This window comes from Sturnira hondurensis, unplaced genomic scaffold (assembly GCF_014824575.4).
Source record: "Sturnira hondurensis isolate 20B ecotype Veracruz unplaced genomic scaffold, ASM1482457v3 Scaffold0000648, whole genome shotgun sequence".
NCBI classification, from domain to species: domain Eukaryota; kingdom Metazoa; phylum Chordata; class Mammalia; order Chiroptera; family Phyllostomidae; genus Sturnira; species Sturnira hondurensis.
The window spans coordinates 3744534-3761004 of NW_028073279.1; the positions used below are offsets into that span (position 1 = coordinate 3744534).

The 16471-nt window shown below is 38.3% G+C and overlaps 1 protein-coding gene across 1 annotated transcript in view; it reads left to right on the plus strand.

Moving 5' to 3' along the window:
- Window positions 1–16471, plus strand: part of NEGR1 (neuronal growth regulator 1) — an 856835-nt gene that overhangs the window by 648362 nt on the left and 192002 nt on the right. The window contains exon 6 of the mRNA XM_037042445.1: window positions 14722–14873. Coding sequence (XP_036898340.1) covers window positions 14722–14873 — 152 coding nt within the window. The remainder of the gene's footprint in view (window positions 1–14721; window positions 14874–16471) is intronic.

A 16471-nucleotide genomic window follows, 5' to 3' on the forward strand; every position in this document is an offset into this window, starting at 1 on the left:
GTGTGTGTGTGTGTGTGTGTGTGTGGAGGAGCAGCACAGGGGCATGAGTATCAGGAAGGTAGAATCATCAGATGCCATCTTCAAAGATGGCTGCCACAGTCTCCCTCATGTATAATTATTTTTGTTAGAAATATTAGCCACATGACCTTAATTTATTGCATTGTTTAGATAAGCATCATGAGAATGACTTGTTTTGATATTCATAATTAGAATATTATCTCTTGGTATAAAATGGTCATTTTTTAACACTATGGTCTCTTTCAGCATATCTGGCAGGGACAGTGTGATAGGACTTAATTTTACTTCATATGCATTTAAGTATTGGGGAAATTAAAGTTGTGTATTCAATTATATAGAGAGAAGCACAATTTTTTTTTTTACCTAAAATAGAGAAAACTGATAGAGAAAGATACGCATCCGTGCTGTGAAAAGACATTTTTGGAACAGGCGAAGTACTATTAAGCAAATCATCTTTTTGATGACATGAAATTAAGTTAATCCCTGGTTTAAGAACTGTACATTCACTTATGATTAAGACTATAAAAATATATTAAACTTTAATGGACTAATGTTTAAATAGGTATTGCAAAAACATGGGATCTGTATCACTCTGTGAAGATGTCATTATCCTCTATCTTAGATCAGAATTTTGCAATTTGCTTCCTTGTTTGAATTTCCTTCTTCCTTTAAAAATATCTTCAATCCCAGCCTGAGGCCTGCAAAGACATGCCTACTGATTCCTAATGACATGTAACTGTTCCAGGCTTTTTAAATAGTATTTTATTTGCTTTGCTTTTATTTGCTTTTCGGGCAAATGACCAATAGTAGCAATTCTTTTTTGAATTCTTTAATAACAATAATATTTCTTTCTTAACCTTCCACCATAATTTAAGATTTGTATACAAAAGTTACAAATTAGGTAAATACAAATTAACTCCATGAATGAAAAGCAAGTAGTATATAGTAAAACATGAAAAAATTCTTAAGATATCAGTTAAAAACATGAGCAGATACATGTTTTCTTGGTGTACCTAAGAAATTGATATTTTGTATTTGATGATGAGTACCTACAATATTTTGACATTTTAAGCAATAAATTTGAAATCAAATCTATGCATTTTTAAATCATCTTTACAACCAATATCATGTCAGTATATCTCTTCTTTAAGAATCTTGTTAGTTGTTTAGCTCATGCTGTGGCTTTAGAGGAAATGTGATAAGCACTGCCATTTTGCTTTGGATTAGTTATCTAAGTGCCTGAAACTTTCATGCCCAGAAAGTTACAACATGTATTGAGGTACCATTGAATAGGTGGGAAAAATGTCAAAATCGACCATGTGGATTGCAGAGTACACAGAGGCAGGATGACGTTTTTCAGTCGGGTTAGGTTTGCACTTCTGGGAATGATGATTTTTCATTGTTGCTTTTACAGAAGTGAGATGAACTTGAGAAATCATAATGAAGTGAAGTGACCTTTCCTCTCCTTTTTCTTGTTCTAAATATATACTACCCCAGCACCTAGACAAGCCATAAATTTCATCTGAGTATTCACTGTAATAAAGGAATATGAGAGAGAGAGAGCTTTTCCCTTTCTTTTATTTTCAAGGAAACTAGAAGATAAGTTAAAATATTTCTCTATATTTACAGTGTTTGTCTTTCCTTACTGTTTTTTATGTAATTTATTTATGTCAAAGGTAGGCATACATTACATTCGTATAACACATTGTGATATTCAAAGCATTTTCATATATGGGAGTTTTGTAAAATTTGCACATTTTTACATCTCACAGTCAACTCTTCAGATTTGGAGTGGTGTGTGAGAGAAATAGAAAAAAGAAAGATATAAACATATAATAATAACGATTCAAATGGTGTAGATTTGTATATTACTCAATCTACAAGTTTCAGAAAGACATGAAATGGGACACTGTTGTTCTTTCGATTGGTTTTCATTCCCGTATACTTCTGACAGTGTACCTCTGCATTTTGAGTGATAGTCTCATGTTAAAGATGAGTGTTTAACATAACATGGTTCTAACACTACTGCTCTATGTGGTGCCCACCCATGATGGGTAGTGATATAAAAACAATAGTCTCCAACACTTTGGGAACATATATTCCTATGAATAAAACTGAAGTCTTAGCAGAAAACTACCAATACATGTATACTTACTTACAAATTATATAAATTAATATCTGAACTAGTATATTATATACAATATGTGAGGTACAACAGATAACATTTAAAAGATGAAATACTAATGGACATAAATTAGTATTATTTTAGGACATGATTAGAGGAACTTCCTGTCATTTTCTTTCCACACTCCAACAGGTGGTTTTGTACCCACCCTGAGGTATTTGCCTTCCATTTGGGAGACTCATGTAAGGCATGGCAGTTTGAAGCAAGGAAGTTTAAGGAATTTTCAAGGTCAATTTTCATGACATGCAACATGCAACTTTTACCCTACATGCTGATGTTGCAATCTTACTTCACATATTGCATAACTCACTCTATGAAATCATACCTATTCGTTGCATCATTTTAACTGGATTACGCCTGAGGGAGGAAAAAACCTGTATCTCATAAAGGTTAAACAACTTGTCGAAGGAAAGTACATAATGAGGAGTAAAATCTAATTTCTAGGAAACCTTGGGAGGTGATGATTATGCTTCTGGCCTTGGTGGTGATGGTTTCACAGATGCATGCTTATGCCATATGTGTGTGTACATGTGTGTTAACAAGTGTATACACGTGTGTACACACATGTATACATACACACATATATAGCTTTGTATATATCATATATACAATACAGGTTTGGGCAAGAGTAGGTTTACAGTTGTGAGTACATGAAATAGAGTTCATTCTCATATTATTATTTACCAAATATTCTATTATTTTCCACACAAACAACTATAAACATACATTTGCCAAACCCTGCATAAACATGTACAGCTTTTTATATGTCAGTCATACCTCAATAAAGCAATTCTTTTTAAAACAATAAGAAACAAGAAAAACTAAATTTTCTGACTCATATCAGAATATCCCTCATCTAGATTTTACTCCACAATATTGAGTACTCAGAAGAGCAGAAAAGACTAGAAATAAATCCCTTTTCTTCTCTCTCTCTCACACTCTCATTTGCAAAGCCATTCTTACAAGAATGAGCAGATACATGTTTTTATAAAGAGAACTAGAAATAACTTATTACCACCCCATGTTAAAGATGGTTTTTCTTGCTGAACTGATTTTATTCTTCACTCAACAATATACATCAAGCATCATATATGAAATAATTTGAAAATATTGAAAGGCAGTAAATTCCTCTATTGAAGAAATTTGAATTTCTAATGTTATCTCATTATTTATTGTTTATTGTTTATTTTTATTTTATTAATTCCTTTCTGTTGATATTTCACTTCTTTAATGGGGTATCTGTAATAGTGTCAATAGTGATAAAAGATTTTTTTAAATAACCAGAGTCTTACCAGTATAATTCTGTCACCCCTGTGATGACTTTGTCCTCTGAGGTCAGGAAGGTAACAGGAAATACATAAAACAAGTGGGAGCATTTCAGCTACTGAGAACTAGAGAGCACTTATCTCTGTGAGACAAATTCATGCTGTCTTTCCACAATTGGGGCTAGTCAGACAATGCTGAAAGCAGGCCATCTCCGGTATGCATCTCCTGACTTAGAGCTTACTATTTGTCATAAAAATCACTACAGCAAACTAAGTCAGAAAATCCTAAGGGAACTCTACATCAAGTCTGGTAAAAGTGTGCAGCGAGGGTCTGTTCAACTCAAATCAGAACATTAACAAATGCTTTAGGGAAAGGGATCTCTTGTGCCAGATGCCAAATGGTGAACAGCCTTCTGAACGTTGCAAAGGGTCAGAAATAATCACAGGCAAGGAAAGAATGTGGGCAATGTCATGTAAGCATTATTTGGAGAGTGTTTTTAATGCCTTGTGGTACAGGACATGAAAAGAAGTGAGGTTAGAAAGGCACTTAAGGCAAGAATTGGAAGGTCTTAAATGTCATAGTAAGACATTTGGACTTGATTCCACAGGCATTGGGAAGGCATTGAAGACCTTTTCACAAGTAATAAAATGATTCTTGGAACAGTTGGGAAAAATAGGAGGGAAAGATATATAATTGACTGAAACTAGGGTATTGGTCATGCAGTTAAGAGAAAAAAAACAGAGAGAAAAGGTGGTATTTGTATATTTCAATGATACAAAAAAATGACAGTGTGAAGGTGATTCCAAGTTTTCTATCTCAATAACAAGTTGAATGACCAAGCCATGAGCTGAGGCTGGGAACACAGGAAAAGAGATTTGGGAGGGATCAGGCTGAGTTTGGAGTGTGACACAATGAAACAGAGATGTTAAGCATCTCTGCATCCCTTGGCGTGAGCAAGGGAGCATCCTCAAAAGGAGTCATGTGCACACACATTTTGTCTTTCCACAATGGCAGTTTTATTAGGGGAGACTTCCCAATAAGCCAATAGAGTTACACACAAGTTACACACAAGAGGGAGAACTTACACAATAGAAATGAGCTCTGCAAGCCCTGGCTGGTGTGGCTCAGTGGATTGAGTGTCGGCCTGCAAACCAAAGGGTCATCGGTTCGATTCCCAGTCATAGCATATGCTTGAGTTGCAGGCCAGGTCCCCAGTAGGGGGCACAGGAAAGGCAACAACACACTGATGTTTCTTACCCCCTCCCTTCCCCAGTCTTAAATAAATAAAATCTTTTTTTAAATTAAAAAAAAAAAGAAAAGAAAAATGAGCAGAGCGAGCATAGGGCCAAGTCCCCGGTCACTGGCTGTATCTACAGGGGCAGAGGCAGGCCTCAGTCTCAAACTAGGTGGCTATAGAGGCAGCACGTGAGTGGTGGAGTGGAAGTCTGGCAGGGATCCAAGCAGTACCTTTGGTACAGCCAAGCTTGAGCATTGGGTGGTCGGTGCTCAGAGTTCTTACGGTCCACCAGGGGTGGAGGTCCCACTCGTGTTGGGGTCCAGATGGAGCCCTTATCCAAGTGCCCAGACTTGTGGTTTGGGACATTTCAGGCCCTTTCCAAGGGCATTTTTGTTATACCCCAGTAAGCTCAGTCCTGACATAGCACTTGACATAACTGTCATGGCTGACAGTGGCTCCAAACCGGATTGTCACTGGTGTCCAAAATGCCCGCTCTGCTCTTGCTGCTCTAGACGATACTGCATACGCAACCCCACCAGTACAGATGGAATATGGTTGTGTCCTTAGATTCAGTTTTAAATAAATATCTGATCTTATCACTCTGTACTTGAATCCCTTCAGTGTTTCTTCATTGTCCCTAAATAAAGTCCCTAACACCACGTTATGGCATGGTGGGCCTGCCTTCGGGTTCTGGCCCCTGTTTACCTCTCTGGCTATGAATCTGGACATTCTACCCTCTCACAAGAGGGACAATAGACACCTAAAATATTTTAATTCCAAAATTGTGACACCATCTTTGTCTTTCAGGACTTTTCATTATGTTGATCCATTTTCTAATAGGCCCCTTCCACACACGCGTTCATGCCTGGTTGCCTTTGGCTAGCTTTAGTCCACTAGTCCTAAGTCTCAACTGAGATGTCACCTTCTCCAGGAAAACTATTTTTTTTTGCTATTGGAGGAAGTTCTCCAAAAATACCCCCATAAACTTAACTCTATCAAAGCACTTATTAAACCGTACTCACCTTTTTTTTACCCTTCCATCACTCCTTGTAAACTAGAATCTACTGAGAGTGAGTATTCTGCCCAGTTCACCATTGTACAGATGCATTCTGTTGTAAGAAGGCATTGTGTAGCCTTGTAATAATAATAAAGTAGAGTCATTCTTATTTTAATACACTTCCAAATCAGTGAGAAGATAGTAGCACAAATGCATCCTGACACGCTAAGTTGAGAGATGTTGGAAGCTGGTTTCTGTGGCTCAAGTTGGACTCCTCAGGATTTCCTTTCTGTAAACGTGGTCTCTGTGAAATGGCTGTGTTAGTATACTGCAGGATGAAGTCTGACATTAAAATCACAGGCTCCTTAATATTAGAAGAGCAGTTCCAGCAGAGGGAGGAATCCAGTCAGAGGCCAGGTTGTCAGGGACACAAGATGGACTGCAGTCAGGCGAGGGCTGACACCTGCAGTGTAGACTTTGTGCATTTGATGTAGGGTTAAAAGGCAGTGTTCTTCCTGTACTGATTCAAACTGTCACAAGAAACGCAGCTCAAAGGTCTCTAATCTGAAATTATTGATTTCATTAGAATTGATAAAGTAAATAACACATGCATTTTAAATAGCCTCATAAAGTCTAAATCATTAAAGTGTCCTAATATATTGTAATAACATTAATTTATTCAAATGTGCAACTAAAGATAGATACCCCTTGGGGCTAAGACAGTGATGCATGATCTCCTTCAGTCTGTTCTTAGGAATAACTGATATCATATTGTTTTTGAGCCTTGAGTATCAAGCAACACGAAAAACCAATAGGTTGCTATAGCAGCATGTTCACATAAATTTTCATTTCTCTCTAGTTTCTTACTCTTCCTTTTGACTTTTTTTTATCTTCCCTGCACATCTGTGAAAAGCCTAGATGAGGCTGATAATGCAGAAGTAATTGATACTGAGTTTGGCACATCTTAAAATCATGATGCCATGATCTTTTCAGTCGCTCTCCTACATCTTCTCTTTAAAAATAATTTCCTGTGTGCTCAATATTTAATACTTTGCTGCCATCTGAGAGAAAATGTATCTGTTCTGTCTAAGAAACAGACTCTATCATTAAACAATAATAACATCTATCATATATCTAGTGCCTACTTCATTTGATATATATGTGCATAGATATTACATTTTATGTATTTAAAAACATTATTACATCAGTACTTTGAGACTGGCTTTATTTTTCTCACTTCATAAATGAAATAGGTAAAAATTATTAATATGCAAAAATATAAGTTATTCAGTCAAACATATAACAATTGCTTACTGTGCACCTACTAAGTACCCAGCACTAGTTACATGCTTGGAATACAATGAATAGCAACACCAACCAGAAACCTTGCGATAGCAGGGTTGCATTCTAGTGGGGACCATGGACAGCAATCAATAATCACGCTAATCTATGAAAACTTACAAATGAAGTGCTGTTGCCGAGGGAAGCATTTTATGTTATGGTGATGATTTGGCCAAATTGTTGAGAACACAATAATTCTGTAGCATGGTTAGCACTTGAACTTTACAAATGCTTTTGGAATTACCTAAAAATATTGCCTTCTTGCCACTTGTCTAGGTTGTGATTGTCTGCTATTCTTGTTACATATTGTATGTATACTATAGAGAGAGATTTATTACCACCCAAATATTTTGTGAACCCAGGGGAAGAAAGCAAACAATAATTGGTGCTAAAGTGTTGTGTATTGGAAGAGGTACTCTGAGGAGGGAGGAAGGTGACAGCTCATTTCTTGCTTCTCATTTGGGGACTGACTGCGAGGAGCCTGAACAGTTGCCTACATGGGAGGCTGAAGACAGCTTCTGTAAGAAGCTACCCTGATGGGCATAACTAGTCCCAAACAGGTAGTTAAGAGTTCAGGAGAATCTCCAGATAGCTCTCTGAACTGAACCTTACATTTTTCTTTGACTTTCTGCCCCATTAGATTCACCTCATTGATTGAGCTTGGCTTTTCCTGGAATGAATTCCACATAATACTTTATTTAGCTCTATTTGTATTTTTCACTGGTTTTACTTCATTTCCTTGAACGAAGATGATTTCTGACTTGTCTCTCCAAAGGCAAATACAATATTTTCTCTTGTATTTGGTAATTGGAATACCAACAGGTGTTTGGGGAGAATACTAATAGCAGCAAGATGTAGATTTGAATTTTGGTTAGGCCACTTATCATATGGTGCAAGATGAAATAACTTAATCTTTCAAAACCTCTTTTCATCTCTAAAATGCTCTAAAAATGCTTACCACCTAGACTTGTTATGAAGAGTTGATACATATTTGAACATGCTGAAACGTTTTCTGAATTTCAGCATCGTATAGTCTTAACATTAACTTGTTTTGTACAATGTTAAGATTTTTATGTTAGATTACTTTAGTCATAAATGTGTTAAGGACAGTTAACATTTTCCATGCTCAGAAAGCATTCATACTCATAATGAAAAGACTGGAAGAACAGCCATGATCTAGAACCAAAATATATGTAAGTAAAAGCCCTATCATTGAGAGAGGCGTTATGAGATGTGCTGTGCAAGGGCCTATATGCCATCTCAATCTCATCTTCAGATCTGTGGATGAAGCTAAGGTCCTTTAGATAGAAAGTCTGTCATGTGTCTTTTCTTCCTCTGGTTTATGAATCAGTGTCTCAAACATAGAAGGAATTAATCATCATTAGATGACCAAATTGAACTTCATTTCCATTAAGACCTTGTCAGAGTTCTACCACTGTTACCAGACTGCTTTGGCAGTGCAGGCTGGTGATGTGGCCCCTGGCCTGCAGTGTCCACATCATTTTGGAGGAAATGAGACATTCACATGGACTACTGAGTCTGGTAGAGGACAGGGGACAGCATGGCTTTTCTCTCAAGGGGAGCAAAAGTTGAGGCCTTTACCATGACTGGCCTTTATTGGGTTTCTCAAACAATACCTGATGGTCCTCATTTACTATGCACAGGTTGCTTTAGGTGGTTACCTTTTACAGAAAACAAAGGAGCCAATGCCACTAATCACATCACAGAAGAGGGATATTTGCAAATGAAAAGGCAAAAGTGGTTGAACTGGTTACACTTGTCCTTGAAAGGTTTAGCATGGATTTTAGGAAGTTATTTTGCAGTAAATATTTGCCACAAATCCAGGTGAGGGAGTTTTTAAGCAAAAAGCAAGCCTCAAAGTGGCCTAGGCACATTACAGGCCTGATCCCCCATGGGAGAACCTATTTTGGACATGGGTACTGTGCATCTCTGAGTGGGAGCTGGGCCCACACCACGCAGAACGGTCTCCTACACGCTGGCCCTGCCCCCGCATAGTCTGACCCTTTCACATGCCAGGTGACCTCGAGGTTCTTGAATTGTGCAGGAAAATTTCAAGAGTGAGTTTATTAAAGCTTGGCATAGCGAGGCAAAGGAAGGGCCCCTGGAGACAAGATCAGGGGTAAGTCCAGGACCAACTACCACTGCCCCTTGCTCCCCTGGGCATAGGTCTCATCCAGATTCTTAGAGCTTGGGAGAGAAGAAGCAAAGTACAGGCCTGGGGAGAAGGAGAAGAGGGAGCAAGGCCATGCTCAAAGAAGAGTGTGCACTGGCATCCTTTGTCTTGGGGGTTTTGTCTATTTTCTGTAGATGGGAGTTTTAGGTGAGGTCCCAAGGAAGATTTCACCAGAATATTCACTAGATTTCTTGGTGTGTCATTTAGTATGTTGATGTATTAAAATGAGTGTATAATGGAGTTTAGAGTCAACCTCTGGTTAGTTGCACCTCTTTCTTGGATTAGTCAGGCTATAATTTTTTTGTTGTTGTTCTTATCTATCTCCTTGCCTAAGATGATTTATACCACCTGTTCTTAGGTATCTTTGATTAGGGAGTATAGAGTCTTGTGATTTATCAGGCAGCGATTAATTGCTTAGCTGGTCCAGGCATTTGTTCAGCAATTTATCTCAGTTTCCTCATTGTACTTTCTAGGAAATTTTCCTACTTTTTTACTAACCTGCCTCACCAACACCCATGATTTTTTCTAAACCTTTTTCAGTTATATCGTTAGCTCATACCACCTCTTAGAACTCCATAGACCTATACTCCATTGCTTGAAGTACATTCCTTTCTGTAAAAAATGACTCCTGTGATTAAGAACTACCTTCTTTCTTGTACTGTATTTCTTCTATGCTATGCTAACACCCAGAGATTAATTAATAAGACCATATTAATTTTATCCAGTTATATAATATGATATATTATTATCATATTCCCTTGCAATTCTAGGCTTATGAAAGTTCTATTTTTTTAGAAAACTTCTACCACTCCTATTCCAAGTTATTTTAACATCATGAATGTTGTCTGATATTCTCATATATGTTTCTTATATTAGCAAAGAAGTTTTTCTGTAGCTATTTGCACCTGAAATTTTGATCTCTAGAAATTGTTGACATGGAAAAGCAAGTAATAAATAAAAGTCCCCAAATGTGCAGGGAGGCTGAATTTATAAAAGTGAAAAGGATGGGGTCTGGTGTAGCTGTTCCATTCATTTCCACAATCTTAGCAATCAGTGTCATTGGCTGTGTGGTTGGTTTTGCTGTTGTGATGTTGCTGTGTGCTCTCCTGGCCATCCTCGACAGCTACTGACTGAGAGAGGTTATGATTGTAGTTAGCAAACATTGCATCGGTCAGAAATGTATTACTAGTTACTAGCATGCTTTCCATGACACTTGAAAACCTAAGCAGTTACTCTAATTCAGAACTAGTGAGTTGGTCTGGCTGTGTCACTTATGAGCTAGCAAAGCAAATGGCCTGTTGAGGCATTCGCAAAAGGCAGAGGAAGAAGATCAAAGGCAATGGTCTTCAGTATGTGTCTTAGTCCATTTGGGCTGCTATAACATAATACCACAGACTGGGTAGCTTAGAAACAGCAGAACATTATTTCACAGTTCTAGAGGCTGGAACTGAGATCCAGTCTGAGATCAAGGTGAGGGTCCTCTTCTGGTTCACAAACTTCTGGCTATATCCTTACATTGCAGAAATATCTAGGGATCCCTCTGGAGCCTCTTTCATAAGGCATTAATCCCATTCATGAGGGCTCTACCTTCCTCACTTTTAAGTACCCCTCAAAGACCCCACCTTCTAACACCATCATTTCTGGGAGTTAGGGTTTGGACATATGATTTTTGGAGGACACAAACATTCATATTCTAGAGCTATAGAACAAACTCCTATTGGTGGCAGAGGGTAGGAGACCAGAGTAATAGGAGAATCTTATAGCCATGAGGTCCACTGAACGTTAAACAAGTGAAAAAATTAAAATGGCCCTGGCTGGCATAGCTCAGTGGATTGAGCACCGGCTGTGAACCAAAGGGTCACTGGTTCGATTCCAAGTCAGGGCACATGCCTGGGTTGTGGGCCAGGTCACCAGTGGGGGCACATGAGAGGCAACCACACATTGATATTTCTCTCCCTCTCTTTCTCCCTCTCTTCCCCTCTCTAAAACATGCATAAATAAAATATTTTTTATAAATGGCCACATGTTTCTTAGTAAGTTCCACAGGCTACTCATCTACTGCAGAGAAACAAAATGCCATGTTTAACCCCTAGATCAACAAAATTAGTTTCTCTCTCTTTAGGGGGGAAGGAAGAATATAAGCAAAAAAAAGCTCTCATTTTATAATCTAAGTCAATACAAGAATGACTCCCTTAGAACTCAAAAGAATTAAGTGTTTGGAAAGTAAAGATACAGAACTCCAAAAAAGGCAATATTCTGAACTCAGTTCTCTGGCTTTATTAAAAGGTACATTATAAACTACTGCTTGAGTTGTCACTTTAGATGTCACATCACTGATGCAAGGAAGTCTGGTTTCAAACAGGCCTGAAGTGGAGATGAAAATCTGTGGCACTAGGATCCTCTGTGAACCAGCTTGTGTGTGCAAGCTTGAAATCGGTCAAGGATTTTCTTTAACCCAGAATAACAATTCAATTTGCCACCCATATGTTTTTATTAATACAAAGAGTGATTACATTTATAGAAAATATAATTATATCCAACCGCATGGGAATAAATTTGCTTCCTAAATAATAAAGTGCCACCAATTAAAGAGCTCTTCTATTATTTGTTTTTAGTCAAGGAGTAAAATTACATTAGGGCTATACTGATAGGACTTCTTGATGTGGCTCAAATTTCTGTTTCAAGTAACAAAGAGTAGACACGTTCATCTTAACAGGGTCTCCATTGTAACTAAAGTACCCTTTGTTTTAAGCACGTGTTTGTATGTCTGATTCTTATCTTCAGCTTTGACCTTCTCAAAGGCCTTCAAAACTCTTCAAAGATCATGCACTGCCCAGGCTAGACCCTAATCACACAGCACAGAACTCATCTCTGTAGCACTTTAAATGACTATTTCCAGAACTGCTATAGCCGAGAAAGTCCTTCATTCTCCCAGGATACCTAAAGGAAAATCACAGAAATAGACTCTTAAGAGATTCATTCCACCTCAGAAGTCACTCTCAAGGTCAGCTTTGCAAAGGCTGTCACAGCCATCTACCAGGCAAAGATGGGTTCTGAAGTGCTGTCCGAGGAGTCAACATTTCTGAGACTCCCAACGATACCTGAAAGGAAGCTTTGGTTTCTCCAGTAATCGCAGAGAGCTAGCTAGCGTTCCCTAGAGGGAAGAAAATAACCCTGGGGAAGATACTTTTCTTTTTTTTATTGGCCATAATCACCTGTTAGGCTGATCAGAGCAGCAGGGGTTAGAGCACTAATGTGCACTGCTGGCCAGAAGCCAAAAACGAGCCTAGACATGCAGAACATGGATACATGTGTGATTTAGCGACATCTGTGGTTTAGACATCAGATACACTAAAGGGTAGAGAATTGGAAGCCCCCTTAGGAAAGACAGCCATAAGGAACATAAGCACACGGTGCCACGAAGTAACTGAATATCCTCCCTTGAGATTTTGTCCCCAGAGTCTAGCCAAATAAAGACATTGACCTTTTCCTCAAGGCTCTAGCAGCCGAAGGGATCTTGGTGTGGGAGATGAAGCACAACAGGGAGGGAGAAGTCTGGGCAGTCGCTGAGTCCGCTGGAGCATGTGTGCGTAGCAGATATGTGAACACATTGATTTGAGCCATAATGCTTACGCTCTTGGGACACTAAAACCGTGATTTTAAAAGATGTCACAAACCAATTGGTTTTAAATCAAGTTATTAATATAACACACCAAAATATGCAATAATCACTGTGGGAATTCACCATAAATTTTGATAGATTTGCGATTTGAGATAGATGAGTGGAAGCAGCCATAGTCCTAATGTCTTATGCCCTAATTTCTGTGAAATGATTCGAGATCATTAGGTTCATGGCGCATGTTTAAGTTTTTCAACACTTTTTCAACCCAAAGTTGTATTAATCTGATTAAAGTTTGAGTTTTAGATACGCCAAGTCCAGCTACTACATGAAATGTCAGTCCGAGAGTAGTCATGCATGGCTACTCATTTTAGTCTGCATTTAACTGCAGTATATCTTGGCTAAATTCAGATACAAGACACATAACATCATGCAAAGGATTTCAACCTAAATTCTCAAAGGAAAGCCATTTATCTGCATCTTTGAAATGAAAGAAATACTTAGTACGGCAACTTGAAGACATTGAAGAAGTAAAACTAACATGCCTTTTGGCCTGTTGAAAGTGTGATTGGCACATCTTTTTTACAATAAACATAGGCGTTATTTAAGGAGAAGTTATTACCTGGTTGATATCCTCATTAGAGCAGAATTCATAACAACAGAGCAATTTTCTTGACGGGGCGACTCACAGGAGTTTACTAATCCTTCCGTGGTGGGGACATCACCCAGACCCACTGACCTGTGAACTATTTATTTACTTAGCACACCACTATGAAGTGCAATGTTGGATTCAAATGTAAAATAAAGTATGTCCGTATAGCTGGGCTTTTTGAGGAATTTAAGGCAATTGACTTTATTTGGGTTGAAAAGACTTGTGTGCATCAAAACTGCTAGAGAGAACCATTCAAGAATTATGGGGGGCTTTATAATCCCGCAACAATTTGGAAAGAAGCATACAGAAAGAAAGGGAAGAGAGTCATGTAGGAGCATCAGAGGGAGAGAGGTAGGACCGGGTAAAACTTGAGTGAGGAGGAAAGGCCTTATGGGGCAGGGATAACAGGAGATGATGACAACTGAGTGTCGGTTCAGGAGAGGAGTGAAGCAGGAGAGGCGTGGTGAACCCTGGGCGCGGCAAAGCGCTACCAGATGACCTGAGAGTGAGGGCCTCCGCTGGAGGTCTGCAGGGGGGTTATTGGGTGGCCTGGGCAGAATCTGGCCAAATTCAACCCTGTATCAAGGCCCAGGAAAGTTGAAAGACTTTCTCAGGAACATGCCTAAAATACAGCAGAGATGAGATTTAACTTCAAACACTATCCTCGATACCATACCCTGGCTGGGTTATGCAGGGCAGCAGTAGGTGGCATTGACCCTGAACTCAGAACCACCTTATCTCAGTTGTAGGGGTAAACTTTAACAGGAGTTACTTAATAATATCATTGGCAATGGCCTAGATATATCCCATGCAGTTTATCTAGAAACCGTTAGTTTGTGCTTTTAATGGGCTCTTTATATTTAATTTATTTTTCTCTATTTTGACTCTAACAGATGAAATGCCATTGCTGTAGTATGTTTAATTTTCTAGAATGCAAAACAATGTATGGGGCAAGTATAAATAGGGCAAGTATATATAAGCTCGGTTTCTTAAATAGTGCAAATAATCCCATAAGAACAGTCTATAGCTGTCATATACCCTCTTCTGCCAACATCTACTAATGAAACAAAAATATAATTGCAACATTATCATACTTATATGCTAACACCAGTGCTCACAATGGTCTATAAGTTGTCATTACAATCCCATCTCAGATAAAAATGGAAGTCACATTTATAATCATATTTACCTAGAATTTATTTTATTTTCTAGGCTCTTCAATGGCCAACAAGGAATTATTATTCAAAATTTTAGCACAAGATCCATTCTCACGGTTACCAATGTGACACAGGAGCACTTCGGCAACTATACCTGTGTGGCTGCCAACAAGTTGGGCACAACCAATGCGAGCCTGCCTCTCAACCGTAAGTAACAGTGTTGCCAAAATGCCCCCATGGGCCCCTTGGCTTCTCTTCATCAGCAGAGATCAAACATAAGAGTATATATTCATTTTGGTATTCAGCCTGACGCAACATGTTCCTTACATGGAGGAACTTGGCCACAAATGATATGGGTGTTTAGAATTTTACAATCTATATAGAAGTATACATGTGATTAGAAAAAAAGTCTTAAAGCTGAGAAACGAAAAAAAAATGTATATATAATAGAACGCACTGAAAAACATCTTCTGGATAAAGACCATTGATTTGGTGAGGGTTTGTTTTGTTTTGATTTATTTTTACAAGTGTATTGTATTATCTTCTTGTTATCAAGCAAATATTTGGTAAGTTTATTTTTTAAATACATTTTATTGATTATGTGATTACAGTTGTCCCATTCTTTTCCTCTTCTTTATTCCCCTCTGCCCTGTACCCCCGCTCCCACCAGCATCCCCCTCTCCCTTAGTTCATGTCCATGGGTTATGCATATAACTTCTTTGCCTTCTCCATTTCCTATTTTATTCTTAACCGCTCCCTGTGTATTTTGTACTTACTGTTTATGCTTCTTATTCCCTATACTTTTTCTCCCATTCTCCCTCCTTCTGCTCCCCACTGATAACCTTCCAACTCCTTCATTTGATCTCCATTTCTGTGATTCTGCTCCTGCTGTAGTGTTTGCTTAGTTGTTGTTTTTTTATGTTCAGTTGTTGATAGTTGTGAGTTTGTTGTCATTTTGCTGTTCATAGTTTTTTATCATCTTCTTTTTCTTAGATAAGTCCCTTTAACATTTCATATAATAAGGTCTTGAGGATCATGAACTCCTTTAACTTCACCTTATCTTGGAAGCACTTTATCTGCCCTTCCATTTAAATGAAAGCTCTGCTGGATAGAGTAATCTTGGATGTAGGTCCTTGCCTTTCATGACTTTAAATACTTCTTTCCAGCCCCTTCTTGCCTGTAAGGTTTCTTTTGAGAAATCAGCTGAGAGTCCTATGGGTACTGCCTTGTAGGTAACTCTCTCCTTTTCTCTTGCTGCATTTTTATTTATTTTTTATTTTTTTAAACATTTTATTTTATTTGTTTTTTTAAAACATTTTATTTATTTATCTTTAGATGGGAAGGGAAGGAGAGAAGGAGAGAAACATCAATGTATGGTTGCCTCTCATGAGTCCCCTGCTGGGAACTGGCTTGCAACCCAGGCATGTGCCCTGACTGGAAATTGAACCACGATCCTCTGGTTCACAGGCCCATGCTCAATCCACTGAGCTATACCAGCCAGGGCCTTCTCATGTTTTTCAATTCTTCTTTCTTTATTCTGTTCTGGTTGAATGTTTATTTCTGTCTTCTGATCCAAATCATTGATTTGAGTCCCAGTTTCCTTCCCTTCACTGTTGGTTCCCTGTATATTTTTATTTACTTCACTTTTCATAGCCTTTACTTTTTCCTCTATTTTGCAACCATACTCAACCATTTCTATGAGCATCCTGCTTACCAGTGTTTTGAATTCTGCATCTGATAGGTTGGCTATCTCTTCATCGCTTTGTTCTATTTTTGGAGCTTTGATCTGTTCTTTCATTTGGGTC